General features: G+C 41.7%; 1 protein-coding gene across 1 annotated transcript in view; it reads right to left on the bottom strand.

The window, feature by feature from the left end:
• Positions 1-16,561, bottom strand: part of dnah9l (dynein, axonemal, heavy polypeptide 9 like) — a 432,311-nt gene that overhangs the window by 161,327 nt on the left and 254,423 nt on the right. The window contains exons 53-54 of the mRNA XM_043693603.2: positions 10,602-10,764; positions 10,391-10,514 (exon numbers count right to left, since the gene is read on the bottom strand). Of these exons, the coding sequence (XP_043549538.2) occupies positions 10,391-10,514; positions 10,602-10,764 (287 nt within the window). The remainder of the gene's footprint in view (positions 1-10,390; positions 10,515-10,601; positions 10,765-16,561) is intronic.

Here is a 16,561-nt window from a genome sequence, read left to right as displayed (position 1 = left end):
CTATTTTCCTCTCCTCTGAGAGAAACCTGACAATGCAAATCCCCAACATTAAATCAGTGGGTACCTGGCAGCTGGGGCCAACTGACTGTTTGTCCATGTCTTTGTCCAACTCTGTCTTCACTACAATATCCCTACATGTTCCATGGACACCATCCTTCTCCACCTTTCATCCTTCAACAAATGGCCAGCCTTGTCACATCATGGTGTCTGTTCTTCATCCAACTTAAACATCATTTCAGCCCTTCAAGATTTGACTGTGGACTCAAGTACACCTGGCTTTTTTCTGACAGGTTGCTTCGCACGCAGGGACACACATGCATCTCTGCACAGGATACATCTTATGTTTCCTAGCTTGATTTCTTAGCACTCACTCACTTTGTATTTATTCTGTGCTCGTGTTGTGTTTTTTAAAGCTCAGATGGAGAGGCAGGCAGATTGTCACAGTGGGGAGTACTGAACAGTTAAAGTGGTGGACATCTCACTCTTCAAGACCATGCTACATCAATGCCACACCTATAACAGGTGCCAAAAACATACACGGAAAACACCCAATATACAGTTCAACTAAATAGGCATATCTGAAATTCAAAAGGGAGTAGTTCTTAGTAGGATCAAGGGGGAATTAAAGGAGGATAGCACTACAGTCAGGTAAAGAACTTGTCAGATTTGACACAAGAAATTTGGCCATGATCAGTCATGCACTTGTTCCTAAAAGAGTCCAAGTGTCCAGAGAATCAAGGAATTGGGCCATGGTCAGTGCTGTAGGCCCAGTACTACCATCTGTGATTATAGTTAGGTCAGTCTGAGTGCATCAGTGTGGTAGATGTCCATTTTCTATTTTCCTCTCCTCTGAGAGAAACCTGACAATGCAAATCCCCAACATCAAATCAGTGGGTACCTGGCAGCTGGGGCCAACTGACTGCTTGTCCATGTCTTTGTCCAACTCTGTCTTCACTGCAGTATTCTCTCCTCAGAATCTTGTCCTTTTTAGTTGCTGTGCCGTTAGTTCCAATGTGTACGATCACCTCCTGCTGGTCCTGCTCTCCTTTGAGAATATTCTGCACCCTCTCCAAGATACCTTTGATCCTGGCTCCTGGGAGACAATGCACCATTCTGATGTTGGTTGCAGCATCATCTGACTGTGCCTCTAACTGGAGAGTCCCCTATCAAAATCGATGACACAAAGGGAGGGATTGAATATGGTGAAGAGTAGTTAGCAGTCTTGCAGGACAAATGGTGAGGTGTTCCCAGTGAATGAGTAGGAAGTGTGAACAATTGGAGGGGTTCATAATTAGGCAGGATAAGTGTCAGAGCTATTGAATGGAAAAGTTCTATGCACTAGTGAGAATTGTAGTGCATGAGACTTGATGAGAACTCAGTGCCGTGACAGAGTTAGAGTGAGCGATATGGCTCTGTGAGGTAGCAGAGAGAGAATGGTAGCATTTCCCCTTGCAAACTGCAGAAGGTCACTGACGTTCTTGCTGTACTGATGGACATTCCTTTTAACCCAGATGCAGCACCGACCCAAGCTAGTGTGTCCAGGCTCTCTGGGATTGGTGGAATAGCCTCCTTGGCAGTCAGCAGGAAAAAAATAACTGCCTTCTTCTCTATCACCCAGTCCACCAGCACCTTGCAATCTCTGTTCATGAAGCAAGTGGGGTGAATGTTGCTTGTTGGGCTATTTTTTCTGTGATAATGGTGGAGCACCACAAACTAAGGGGAAATTCCTTACAGCATCATAAATTGTGACCAGCTGAGCTAAAAAGTACGGTGCCAACTACACGAATGCCATAAATGTCTCGGCAGTGGCGAATTTCCACCTCTGCTGTGTGATTCCACCAGTAGGTGCTGTAGAGCTTAAGTGCATAATTAATAGGAAGGTTGCAATGGCAAAGTCACTCCAAGCCATGATGAACTGGGTGCAATGACTCCAACTCAACAAAATGAGAACATTCAGTGCGCTAATTCAGATGTTCTCTTGAAATGCCTCTGAATTCTTCATCAGCTCTGAACTAACTGCATCTGCATAAGTTCCACTGACAACTAAGTTTAATGACATCTATCCACATATACCAGAAAGCCAATTGAGACCATCTTGAAGATTTCATACCTTAACCTTTTTTCCCTTTATTGACTAACATTTATTGGCCTTTTCTCTCCAAAATTAATTATTGCAGAGAAGATTTTCCTTCTTTTAAAACAGATGTATGTGTGCGTGTGCGTGTGCATGTGCATGTGCGTGGTGGGGTTTGTATTATTTAAAAGTCTAAATTTTCATACCTTCATATTTCCAACTATGCATTAACCAATTTTGTGGCTTTGTTGAATAAATCTTGTTTTAGAATAAATTAATGATTTTGTTGTTCAGTAAAGAAACCTGGATCTTTTTATTCTAAACCTGCCCTTTGTTGTCATCATGGCTATCCCTTGAAGTCGAGGATGATGGTCTTCATACCGTTGATCTATTTATGGGCTCTCAGCTGGCTTATGAGTTCAATCTTGGCTTTGAAAGTTCTTCAGCATTCAGGACAAGTAGTTCCAGATGACAGACTGGGCTTTGGTTGTTGCTGCCTCACTTTCTATTTTCATCTAGTTCTGCACATCTATTGGCTTTGAAAGTTGCTGTTCCTTCTCGGATGATGGTTTGCCAGAGTTTCCTGTCCTTGGCATTGGTTTCCCAATTGTTGATGTTGATGTTACATTTCTTCGTGCTGGCTTTTAAAACGTCTTTCAATATCTTCTGTTGTCCACCTCTTTTACATTTGTGTTCTTTAAGATAGGAGTAGATTTGTTTCAACAGATGTTCGTCAGTGATCCGAACAACATGATCTTAGTTGGTTCTTAATGACGCAGGCTTCAATGCTTGTTGTTTTTGCTTCATTCAGCACGCTGACGTTGGTTCTTCTATCTTCCCAGCTGATAGTCAAGATGTTTCGAAGGCAGCGTTGATGAAACTTTTCAAGTGCCTTCAGATGTCATTGGTATGTTATCCAAGTTTCTGATGCCTACAGAAGAGTTGAGATCACCACACTGCTTTGTACACTAACATTTTGGTGTCTGTCCAGATGTCACGAGCACAAAAGACTCTTGTTTGGAGATGTCCAAAAGCTGTTCTCTTACATTTAGACGACCTGGTCGAGTAAACCTACCATAAAATTGGCTATTTCAATGACTAGGTAAAGCATTTAAATTTACATCATGACCAGCAGACAGGAGGGAACTAAACCATGATTGTATATTCCAACATTAGTTGTAATAACATCAAAAGTCTGATAGACAATTTAAGGAGATAGAACATAGAACATAGAAGAATACAGCGCAGTACAGGCCCTTGGGCCCTCGATGTTGCGCCGATCCAAGCCCACCTAAACTACACTAACCCACTATCCTCCATATACCTATCCAATGCCCTCTTAAATGCCCATAAAGAGGGAGAGTCCACCACTGTTACTGGCAGGGCATTCCATGAACTAACGACTCGCTGAGTGAAGAACCTACCCCTAACATCAGTCCTATATCTACCCCCCCTTAATTTAAAGCTATGCCCCCTTGTAATACCCGACTCAATACGCGGGAAAAGGTTCATACTGTCGACCCTATCTAACCCCCTAATCATCTTGTACACCTCAATCAAGTCACCCCTAAACCTTCTTTTCTCTAGTGAAAACAGCCCCAAGTGCCTCAGTCTTTCCTCATACGATTTTCCTTTCATACCAGGCAACATCCTGGTAAACCTCCTCTGCACCCGTTCCAATGCCTCCACATCCTTCCTATAGTATGGCGACCAAAACTGCACACAATATTCCAGATGCGGCCGTACCAGAGTCTTATACAACTGCATCATGACCTCAGGACTCCGGAACTCAATTCCTCTACCAATAAAAGCCAGTACGCCATATGCCTTCCTCACCGCACTATTTACCTGGGTGGCAACTTTCAGAGATCTGTGTACATGGACACCAAGATCCCTCTGCTCATCCACACTACCAAGTATCCGACCATTAGCCCAGTACCCCATCTTTTTGTTATTCTTCCCAAAGTGAATCACCTCGCACTTAGCTACATTGAATTCCATCTGCCACCTTTCTGCCCAGCTCTGCAGCTTCTCTATATCCTGCTGTAACCTACCACATGCTTCCTCACTGTCAACAACTCCTCCGACTTTCGTGTCATCCGCAAACTTGCTCACCCAACCTTCTAACCCCTCTTCCAGGTCATTTATAAAAATGACAAACAGCAATGGTCCCAAAACAGATCCTTGCGGAACACCGCTAGTGACGGCACTCCATGAAGAAACTTTGCCATCAACTACTACCCTCTGTCTTCTTCCATCCAGCCAATTCCTAATCCAAACCTCCAACTCACCCTCAATGCCATATCTCCGTATTTTCTGCAGTAGCCTACCATGGGGAACCTTATCGAACGCCTTACTAAAATCCATATATACCACATCTACCGCTTTCCCCTCATCAACCTCCTTCGTCACCTTTTCAAAGAATTCAATAAGGTTTGTGAGGCACGACTTGCCCTTCACAAAACCATGCTGACTATCCTTGATCACATTATTCCTATCTAGATGTGCATAAATCCTATCCCTTACAATTCTCTCTAAGACTTTGCCCACAACAGAAGTGAGACTCACCGGCCTATAGTTACTAGGGCTATCCCTACTCCCCTTTTTGAACAAGGGAACCACATTTGCTATCCTCCAGTCTTCTGGGACTACTCCTGTAGACAAAGAGGACATAAAAATCAAGGCCAATGGCTCTGCAATCTCCTCCCTTGCTTCCCAGAGAATCCTAGGATAAATGCCATCAGGCCCAGGGGACTTATCTATTTTCACCTTTTCCAGGATTTCCAACACCTCTTCTCTACATACCTCAAAGCCATCCATTCTACTTATTTGTGCCTCAGTATTCTCATCGACAACAATGCCCTGTTCCTGAGTGAATACTGAAGAAAAGTATTCATTCAGTGTCTCCCCAATCTCTTCCGCCTCCACACGCAACTTCCCCCTACTATCCTTGACTGGACCTATTCCTACCCTAGTCATTCTTTTATTCCTAACATACCTATAGAAAGCCTTAGGGTTTTCCCTAATCCTATCTACTAAGGACCTTTCGTGTCCCCTCCTTGCTGCTTTTAGCTCTCTCTTCAGGTCCTTCCTGGCTACCCTATAACTCTCAATCGCCCCAATTGAACCTTCACGTCTCATCTTGAGATAGGCCGCCCTCTTCCATTTAACAAGGGATTCCAATTCCTTATTAAACCACGGCTCCCTCGCACGACCCTTTCCTACCTGCCTGACAGGTACATAATTATCAAGGACACTCAATAGTTGCCCCTTGAACAAGTTGCACATATCATTTACACTCTTGCCTTGGAGTCTACTTTTCCAAGCCACACATCCTAAGTCATGCCTCACCGCATCATAATTTCCCTTACCCCAGCTATAATTCTTGCCCTGTAGTACACACTTATCCCTCTCCATCACGAGTGTAAAAATCACCGAATTATGGTCACTATCCCCAAAGTGCTCACCTACCTCTAATTCTAACACCTGGCCTGGTTCGTTACCCAGAACCAAATCCAGTATGGCCTCACCTCTTGTTGGCCTGTCTACATATTGTGTCAGGAAACTCTCCTGCACACATTGAACAAACACTGACCCATCTAACGAACTTGAGCTATAGCTTTCCCAATCAATATCAGGAAAGTTAAAGTCCCCCATAACAACCACCCTATTACTGTCACTCATCTCCTGAATCACCTTCCCAATCCTTTCTTCAATGATTCTAGGACTATTAGGAGGCCTGTAAAAGACTCCCAACAGGGTGACCTCACCTTTCCTATTCCTAACCTCAGCCCAAACTACCTCAGATGGCAAGTCCTCATCCATCGTCCTTTCCACCGCTGTAATACTGTCTTTGACAAGCAATGCCACACCTCCCCCTCTTTTACCCCCACCTCTAAACCTACTAAAACATTTAAATCCCGGAACCTGCAACAGCCAATCCTGTCCCTGTTCTAGCCATGTCTCCGTAATAGCCACAACATCGAAGTCCCAGGTACCAACCCACGCTGCAAGTTCACCTACCTTATTTCGTATACTTCTTGCATTGAAGTATACACACTTCAAACAACTTCCCTGTTTACAGGCACCCTCCTTGGAAATTGATGCCATGTTCCTCACCTCCCTACACTCCAGGCCCTGCACCCTGAAGCTACAATCTGGGTTCCCATGCCCCTGCCGAGTTAGTTTAAACCCCCCCCAAGAGCACTAGCAAACCTCCCCCCAAGGATACTGGTTCCCCTCAGGTTCAGGTGTAGACCATCCTGTTTATAGAGGTCCCACCGTCCCCAGAAAGAACCCCAGTTATCCAAAAACTGGAACCCCTCCCTCCTGCACCATCCCTGAAGCCACGCATTTAATTGTTCTCTCTCCCTATTCCTCGAATCTCTATCACGTGGCACGGGTAACAAACCAGAGACAACAACTCTGTTTGTTCTAACTCCAAGCTTCCAACCTAGCTCCCTGAAAGCCTGTCTAACATCCTCAGCACTCCTCCTACCTATGTCGTTAGTGCCAATGTGGACCACGACTTCGGGTTGCTCCCCCTCCCCCTCCAGGACCCGGAAAACACGATCAGAGACATCACGTACCCTTGCACCTGGGAGGCAACATACCAAACGTGAGTCTCTCTCGTTCCCACAAAACCGCCTATCTGTGCCACGAACTATCGAGTCCCCAATTACTACTGCTCTGCTCTTCTTCACCCTTCCCTTCTGAGTAACGGGGACAGGCTCCGTGCCAGAGACCTGAGCCCCGTTACTTACCCCTTGTGAGAAATGGATAGGAGTTTTGGATGTCATGACACAGAATTGGAATGCAATAGTATTTTACAGAGTAAAGGGAATACATTAATTAAAGGAGGGATAGAACTAAGCACAGATTTGCACTTGTCATGACCGCAAAATATTAGCATTCAGCGTCAGAACTCCTCTAAAACCAGTATTATCTGGAATCTAGTGCAATTAAATGTGGAAATCCAGAAGATGCCAGCGATTCTAGACTTCTCTCGAACATGTACTGCAATTGATTAGATCTTACTGAACTAAAGAGAACTTCCACTTCGATATGAACAGTATTTCTGAAAAAGTTCTTCAAAAAGGTACGCCTTATTGAATGAGGTTTTAAGCAGTATACAATGTTCATAACTATCACTAAAACAGCCTCACTTGCCCTGAAAAAAATAACTTCCACTTTGCTGAATGTCAAATTTTTCCATTATAAATAATTTCACATAGAAATTATCTTTTTTTGAAGTTTTTGATACTTTATAGTTTTTACCTTAATCTCAATTATATATCACAATTACAAATTTTAAATGTTACTAGAAACAAAATAAAAGAGACTCGGTGGCGATTATTTGTTGCTCTGCAGTCTGAGAGAGCAATGTTATCGGCTGCCTGTCTTGTTGATGATATCACCATTGCTGGACAACAAGAAATCTCCTTGACTTGGCACCAGATTCAAACTGACACCGGTAAAGGTGAAATCCACATCAGTTTTCTTAGAAGCTAATAGCAAGTGTTAGCATCTATAAAATCAAGTCCTTTTTGTTCTTTACTTTTATGCATTTGTCCTTTGAAATAATTCAGGAACATAAATATATAAGTTTTCTCCAAACGTTTGTCTAAAATTGTCTTTCTGTCCTTACTCTATTATTGTATAAAGACTAAATTTGGTCAACAAAATGCAAAATAAAAATATTTCTGCCTTCATATCATATGTTTACATTCATGGCAACCGTCTTGTTAGAGCCATCTGCCAATAGAACACTTACTGCAGGATGTGGTTGTGGCCTCTAATTCTTTTACAGGTTTCACATTTCCCACTAATCTAGTCTGTTAACTTTATATACTCTCCATTAACCACACTCTCATCCCTTAGCAAGATTTGCAACCTTTGACATGTTGGGTGGAGAAATTGTTTACGGAACTTTAATTTACTGTTTAGGTGGATCTGATTCTTATAATCTGATGCCATTAATACGTGTCTATCATTCTGAGGAATATTAAGTTTGTTAAAGTAACACAATAATGCTTTAACTGGGTAAACTGTAAATTCAATGTCAAAATGAAAGGGTTTGCTGTAGTTGTCAGACTGTTGGTGAGATCACTTCTGGGATACAGATTTCAGTTTGGTGTACTCATTTAAAAAAAAGGATAGAAATGTATTAGCAATTCAGAACAAGTTCATTCAACTGATCCCTGGGATGGAGTGTTGGTGGGGGGGGAATGGAGAGTAAAGAGTTGTTATTTTAAGGAAAGCTTGGATATACTGTGCCGGAATCTGTTGGAGTTTAGAAGAGGTAAGCTTAACAAAATAGACAAGATCCTGCAAAGACTTGACAAGGTGGTTGTGAAAAGATTGTTTCATCGTATGGAAAAAATTAGAGGACACAGTTTAAACTAAAGGGCTGACCACTTAAGTTACAGATGAAGCCTAATGTTTTCTCTCTGATGGTCATGAATTTGGCAACTCTCTTCTCCAGACACCACGATCACTCAATATTTTTAAGGTAGAAGTAAACAGATTCTTAACTAACAAGGGAGACAAAAGTTATTGCAAGTAGATGGGAGCATGGAGTTGAAGCCACTATCAGTCCAGCCACGATCTTATTGAATAGCAGACCAGGCCATACTTCCTACCTTTCAACCTTCACCTGGGCAGGTACCTTCTGTGGCCATGTTAATTTTCATAAAGCCACTTTGATTAGATTAGATTAGATTACTTACAGTGTGGAAACAGGCTCTTCGGCCCAACAAGTCCACACCGACCCTCCGAAGAGCAACCCACCCAAACCCACTCCCTTATATTTATCCCTTCACCTAACACTACGGGCAATTTAGCATGGCCAATTCACCTAACCTGCACATTTTTGGACTGTGGGAGGAAACCGGAGCACCCGGAGGAAACCCATGCAGACACGGGGAGAATGTGCAAACTCCATACACACAGTTGCCTGAGGCAGGAATTGAACCCGGGTCTCTGGCGCTGTGTGATGGATAGAAATGGAGTCAGCCGTTATATGTTCATTGGTTTATTTCCAGACTTGCGCATTACAAGCATACACCTCCTAACCCCTTAGCCAAGTCTTAGTCTAAAGCTATGAATGGTGATTCAAGTATTATGAGTTAACACTCAACACATATATTCAATCAAACATAATAAATATACACATATACAATGAACAGAATGATCTTTCTGAACAATTTATAAACCCATTTTGACAGGTGTACTGAAGTTATGATGTCAAACTCAAGTGGTTTAAGAATGCCTCTTCTAGTCATATCCCACAATATCACCGCTCTAGAATCAGTTAGGGTCTGGAGTTATATTGTCACTTTTACATTACTGTTAAGAAGAACATCGAACAGTGGTGCAGCAGAACTCAAGTTATACCTCATTGCAGCTCCGATCAAGTAATATATGCCTGAGCTGTTAGCCAGATGAAAGGTGAGAGCAGCTGCCCTTGACATCAAGGAAATATTTGAAAATATTTGATTACTGTGCACACTGATGCCATAAAAGGGCTCTCAAGACCATAAGTAGTGTTGTTCAGCTAGTCAGGAGTTTATTTTAGATTTTAGAAAACCTGATTAAGAGAAGCACTTGAAATGGTTTTAAAATAGTTTGAGTTTTTGGAGATCTACAAAACAACTTTTTTTCTTTTAATTCTAAGAATGTTATCTTATTAGTTTTATGTAATTGAACTGTATTCATATCGAAGGCGAAAACAAATGCACCATACTTAACAGCAGTTCAATTTGAATCTAGATACAGCAAATCATATAAATTAATGCAGAATAAAGTAACCTCAAAAGAAAACCTATTACAAAAAGTCCTCTGATTCAAGATATATACTTGCTACGAAAATAGCTGAACCACTTTTCCTTTTAAATGCTATACTTAAAATGTAATGACCTACAAAAAGTATCCAAGATGATGAACTCTCAAAACTTGTCTCTGAAATATCTTTGAATGAGATTTGCACATTAGCCATGCTAAATAGTGTAAAGATCTTCCTTGAATGCATTCAGCATTTATTGATTGCAGCAAATTATGTTTGGCTTGCATGCTTCAAAAGGGTCACAAAGGGTGAGGTAATGGATGTTATATAACTAGTCTTTACGGTCGACCCCTCACCTCTACTGATGAAGTCTATTCAGTAATCCAATGACCTCTGTTCATTTTAAATATCATATGTCTGAACTGTTCTAAGGATGAATATTCCTGTCAAACTCTTTATGCAGAAATCTGTGGTGCTATTACGAGAAAGTATCAAACTGAATTACTTACATTTGAATTAAAATGATCTATTACCTGAAGCCAACATGTCATTAATTAGAACAAGGAATCGTTCATCTGGTATTTGAGCATCTGTATGAAGGAATACTGTGCCAATGTTCTTCACTCCAACTTTAATATATAAAGCAGCAATGTCACTCTGTGTAATCATTAAGATAAAAAAAAAATAGTAAGGAACTCTTAGGTCAAAACATAGTTACCTTTTCTTAGGAATCAGAATTCTTACCCTGAGATCAGGAATGCCATAGTTTTTCCGTAGTATAATCTGAAACACCTCCAGCGAACTGAGAAATGCAGCCAAACGGCACAAGCTTTGTTTGCCACTTCCTCCAACACCAACTAAAAGGGCATTGCCTCGTGGAGCCTCCAAAATGCGACTTATCCGACAGCTATGTCAATTAAACATGATCTCAGTAAAAACATGTTTCAGTCATGGAGGTCTAAATTTGTAACAAATCAGCTCAAATTAAAACACTTTCCCTGGTGAGCAGGAATGAAACTTTGTTATCAGAAAAATCATATTCCACTAAATGCTGCTGGTTAATGCATTACATCAACTCATACAAGGGTGGTAGATAAAGATGCATTTTAATGCTTCTCACATATCAATCTTAAGGAACTAGCCTACAAATACCCCCTGAATTTAAAAATATATTTGGATAACATCAATTCCAAAAGCAACAATGTTCATCTCAAATCTAAATGAAACTGCATATGCATTAAAATGGTTATTTTTAAAATTATGTTTACTTTTAGAATCTGATCATGACTGCATGATTGACATTTTTGCCCATTTCTGAAGATGGTGGCAATAGTAGATCTCCATCTTGAACTATGTATGCAGTTAAAAGTCCACTGCATTGATGTGGGACTCCCATTTGGAAAAGACTGGATAAGGATGGCAAACTTTCTTCCCCAAAAGCCATTTGTATAAGGTTGACAATGTGACAACTTCAGGAGTTTTTCTTTTACTTTTGACATTTTTTTTGCTGTGGATTGTTATTCCAGAGGTCAGATTTTCATACTCCAGATTAGGATGAAATCGTGGCTGTACCAAAAGTCATGATTGCCTCATTTCTTGCTTTTAACTTTTTCCACAGAAGTTGAGGTGGGCAATGGCCCCCCACACCTGGTCTGGTTGACAAGGCAATTGTTAGTGTTGTGGCCCTAAAGTAAAACAAAAAACTGTGGATGCTGAAAATCTGAAACAAAAGCATAAATTGCTGGAGAAACTCAGCAAGTCTGGTATCATCTGTGCAGAGAAAGCAGAGTTAATATTTTGAAACCAGTGACCCTTCTTCAGAACGGATCTTGATGCAAAAATTATTGGCTTCTCTTCACCAATTGATGAGACATTTAAAAAAATTGCTGCCACGTCATATGATGATGCTAGTTGCAATGTTAAGTTTGGGTCATATGGGTCAGGACGTCTGGCTTTAATAAACCTTTTTTGGCTTCTGTAAAGGCTCTTTCACATTGATCTTCCCATTTCCAATTCTTGTTTTGGCATAGAAAGTTGTGCAGGACATGAAAATGGTTGCAATGTTTGGGACAAACCTGCCACAGCAATTTAGCGAAACCAAAAATGATCATAGTTGGTTTACATTTTTAGGTGCTGGTGCCTCAGCTGTGGCTTTTCCTTTTGATGGTGACTTGTGTAGTCCCTAGTATAGTGTTAATGGGTTTCTGCTATTGGATTGTCTTCAACACGATTTATAACCATATGCAAGCCAAGGACAGATGGTCAACAATTGTCTGTCACCACACTGATCACCAATTGTTTCAATCTCTCTCAGCATCACTACTATTGCAATAATCTGCACCCAATACCAAAAGCTTTTCTATGCTAACATCATAGCATTGCTGTCACAACCATCAATGCTAGAAGTAAGATGCTCACAAACAACTTGCGCCTTCTACACTGCTACTTCCAAACCCAATGCCCCAGTAGAAGGACGACAATTTGGTCAACATTCCATCTGAACAACAGCTCATTAGGAAAGAATTCAAAGGTTTCTTTTGTGAAAGTTGACAAAGCAAGAGAATATTAAAAACAGGAGGTGAAGTAGGTTATGTGATTATTTAAATTGGCACCACTATTCAGTAAAATCGAGGTTATTCTACAACATCAACTCCTTTTTGCTGTATTCTTATACTCCTTATTTCCCCTAATATTTAAAAATCTATCATCTCATGTCTTGAATATATTCAACATTTGAACCTCCACAATTCTCTTGTTTGGAAAATTCCAAAGGTTTCCAAGCTTTTGTGTGAAGAAATTTCTCATCTAGTTCTAAACATGTGAACCCTTATTCTGATATGGGTGGTTAGAATTCAAGGTGGAGGCAGGAATTAACACATGGGACTCGTCCTACAGGTGGGATCTTCCAAGGAATCAGGTTGCAAACAGTCTAGAAGCAAATTAGCCACCAACATTCCCAAAAGCAATCAGACCCTCCTTCTGAGGCAGAGGCTTATCTAAGTACAGTTAAACATTCTGACCACTTTGGAATCCTCCCACCATCTCACCCCTCAGTCCTTTTAATCCTTATAGTCCCTCAACCTCTCATCCTCTCCCCTCACGCTAATCTCTTCAATTCTACCCTCTGCCTCTCACCTCACACCATCACCCATCACATACTTGCCATCACCCTCACCACCCCCTACCCAATAACCAGAACTCATAAGCCCCATTATAATAGTTGCAAGCTATTAAATAACCTATTAAACTGTGTGACCAATGTCAAACAGTTGTTAAAAGATTAGACAGTTGGATGACAGACAACAACCCATAAACACCAAGCAAACAAGAAGTCTACAGAACAGCTACCTCACTGGAGGTCTAGATTGAATACATAAAAACAAACAGAGAAAATGAACATGTGGTTATTATATTACGTCAGCCTTTCAATAGTGTGAAAAGTGCTCAATCTTTTTATCAATTGGATTAACTTTTTAAACCTATCTGAAGACTTTTCCACAGTTATAATGTTCATCTTTCATTTGACACCATGCCAGCTTGCAAAAGGGACAATCTGCTGAACACATTCTTTAAGGGGGAACTTATATCTTCCAATCACAGCACAAACAAAATCCACTTTACTGAGCTTGGTATAACTCTTGCTACAGCATTTATTGATGAACTATGAAGGAAGCAAAATGAATTCACTTTACCTGTGCATGACTTCTAGTATATAGCTCCTGTAAAATCCAACAACTACTGTAGTCCAGCTGCCTCAATTAAAGTTGAGAGACTTGTCAGGCTCTCAACAATGCCACAATGCTGTCACTTGCCTTGTTAATTGGAGCAGGTGTGCTTCCATACCTGTCCTCCCAAAAAAACTGAGGGCAGAAAGGAATATGGGCCCCCAGCCTGCCCCTGCAGGGGACATTTCTTTATAGCTCTGATTGTCACAGGTGTAACCATGAAAATCCAGCCATGTTACTCTATCAGCAAAATTTTAGGGTCCCCTGCTGACCAGTTTGCAGGCAGGTGAATCCATAAAACTCTCCCTGCCCAATTATCCAATAGTATTAAGGGTTCTGGGTAATCCAAGATGGAGGACGGGAAAAACTTCTGGCTGTAACAGCTGCTCCTTTTTTGAGGTATTTTAGGTGCTGGGGGTGATTTCCTCGACTGCCAGGAGCAGCAAATATTGTTTTATATACTGTTGCATTGTTTTGGAACTTTGGGGAAAAAAAAGTCAAAACAACAGCAGTTTTAAAAGGGAGAAGAGCAGACAAAGGAAACACATGATGAGGTCAGTGCAGGAGAGAGAGAACGAAAGAAACTGACACCAGAGTGAACCTGTACAGTTACTACATTTGCTGTTTGAATTCATGTATTACTGGATATCGGAGTGCGTCTGGAAAATTAACAAACAGTGAAATTCAAAACTGATCTTGGAGGATCTGTTTGGGCGAAGTTCACAGCACAGAATCAGATAAGTTAATTGTTTTAAGTGGCCTACAGAATGTCTGCAGTAGTGAGTCGAGTGGGTTCTTTCTTGATTATTTTTTTTGAGATATGTCTCTTGATTAAACTTAAAATATAAGCCATAACTATAAAGTTAACCTGGGGCAGTGTTTGTAGAGGAATAAGACGGTGTTAATTTCTGGGTCTGTAGATTGTGAAGGAGCAAAAATGGCCTTTAGTAGAGTGATATGTACTTCTTGTTAGATGTGGGAGTTTAAAGAGAGTTTAAGGGTTACTGCGGATTATATCTGCAATAAGTGCTGTTGGTTGCGAATCTTATCAGATCGAATGGATCAGTTGGAGAGACAGTTCAAAGCAATGAGGACTTTGCAACGACAACACTATCTGATGGATGGCAGTTATAGGAAGGGGGGGAAAGTTTCAGATACAGACACATAGGTGGGTTAACTCCAGGCAAGGTAAGAGAGGTAGGCACCTAGTGCAGGTGTGTTCTGTGGCTATACCCATTTCAAACAAGAATGCTGTTTTGGAAATTAGATTAGATTCCTTATAGTGTAGAAACAGGCCCTGCTGCCCAACCATCTACACAGACCCTCTGAAGAGTAACCCATCCAGACCCATTTCCCTCTGACTAATGCACATAACACTATGGGCAACTTAGCATGGCCAATTCACCTGACCTGCACATCTTTGTGACTGTGGGAGGAAACCAGAGCACCTGGAGGAAACCCACGCAGACACAGGGAGAATGTGCAACTCCACACAGACAATCGGCCGAGGCTGGAATCGAACCGAGGACCCTGGTGGTGTAAGGCAGCAGTGCTAACCACTAAGCCACCATGCCGCCCATGTAGGGGGTGATGGATTTTCAGGGAAACGTAGCACGAACAGCCAAGTTTCTGGTAATGAGACTGGCTCCAATGCAAAGAGGGGTACGTCGGGTTCCAAGAGATCAGTTGTGTTAGGGGATTCTCTAGTCCGAGGTACAGACAGAGGTTTCTATGGCCAGCAGCGAAAAATCAGAATGGTGTGTTGCTTCCCTGGTGCCAGGATCAAGGATGTCTCAGAGAGGGTGCAGAATGTTCTCACGGGGGAACAGGGGCCAGCAAGGGGTCGTCCATATTGGAACCAGCGACATAGGAAGGGAAAAGGTTGAGAGTCTGAAGGGTGATTACAGAGAGTTAGGCAGGAATTTAAAAAGGAGGTCCTCGAGAGTAGTAATATCTGGAATACTATCAGTGCTACGAGCTAGTGAGGCAGGAATAGAAGGATAGAGCAGATGAATGCATGGCTGAGGAGCTGGTGTATGGAAGAAGGATTCACATTTTAGGATCATTGGAATCTCTTTTGGGGGAGAAGTGACCTATACAAGAAGGATGGATTGCACCTAAATTGGAAGGGGACTAATATACTGGCAGGGAGATTTGCTAGAACTGCTTGGGAGGATTTAAACTAGTAAAGTGGGGGGTGGGGTCCAGGGAGATAGTGAGGAAAGAGGTCAATCTGAGACTGATACAGTTGAGAACAGAAGCGATTCAAACAGTCAGGGCAGGCAGGGACAAGGTAGGACTAAAAAACTAAACTGCATTTATTTCAATGCAAGGGGCCTAACGGGGAAGGCAGATGAACTCAGGGCATGGTTAGGAACATGGGACTGGGATATCATAGCAATTACAGAAGCATGGCTGAGGGATGGGCAGGACTGGCAGCTTAATGTTCCAGGATACAAATGCTACAGGAAGGATAGAAAGGGAGGCAAGAGAGGAGGGGGAGTGGCGTTTTTGATAAGGGATAACATTGCAGCTGTGCTGAGGAAGGATATTCCTGGAAATACATCCAGGGAAGTTATTTGGGTGGAACTGAGAAATAAGAAAGGGATGATCACCTTATTGGGATTGTATTATAGACCCCCTAACAGTCTGAGGGAAATTGAGAAAGAAACTTGTAAGGAGATCTCAGCTATCTTTAAGAATAATAGGGTGCTTATGGTAGGGGATTTTAACTTTCCAAACATAGACTGGGACTACCATAGTGTTAAAGGTTTAGATGGAGAGGAATTTGTTAAGTGTGGACAAGAAAATTTTCTGATTCAGTACTAGAGAAGGTGCAAAACTTGACCTACTCTTGGGAAATAAGGCAGGGCAGGTGACTGAGGTGTCAGTGGGAGAGCACTTTGGGGCCAGCAACCATAATTACATTAAATTTAAAATTATGATGGAAAAGGATAGACCAGATCTAAAAGCTGAAGT

Source organism: Chiloscyllium plagiosum, unplaced genomic scaffold (assembly GCF_037043375.1).
Source record: "Chiloscyllium plagiosum isolate Xiang-an unplaced genomic scaffold, Cpla_swu_hap1 HiC_scaffold_7, whole genome shotgun sequence".
Classification (NCBI taxonomy): domain Eukaryota; kingdom Metazoa; phylum Chordata; class Chondrichthyes; order Orectolobiformes; family Hemiscylliidae; genus Chiloscyllium; species Chiloscyllium plagiosum.
Note: the sequence above shows the minus strand (reverse complement) of the source record. Positions and strands in the feature narration are given on the sequence as shown.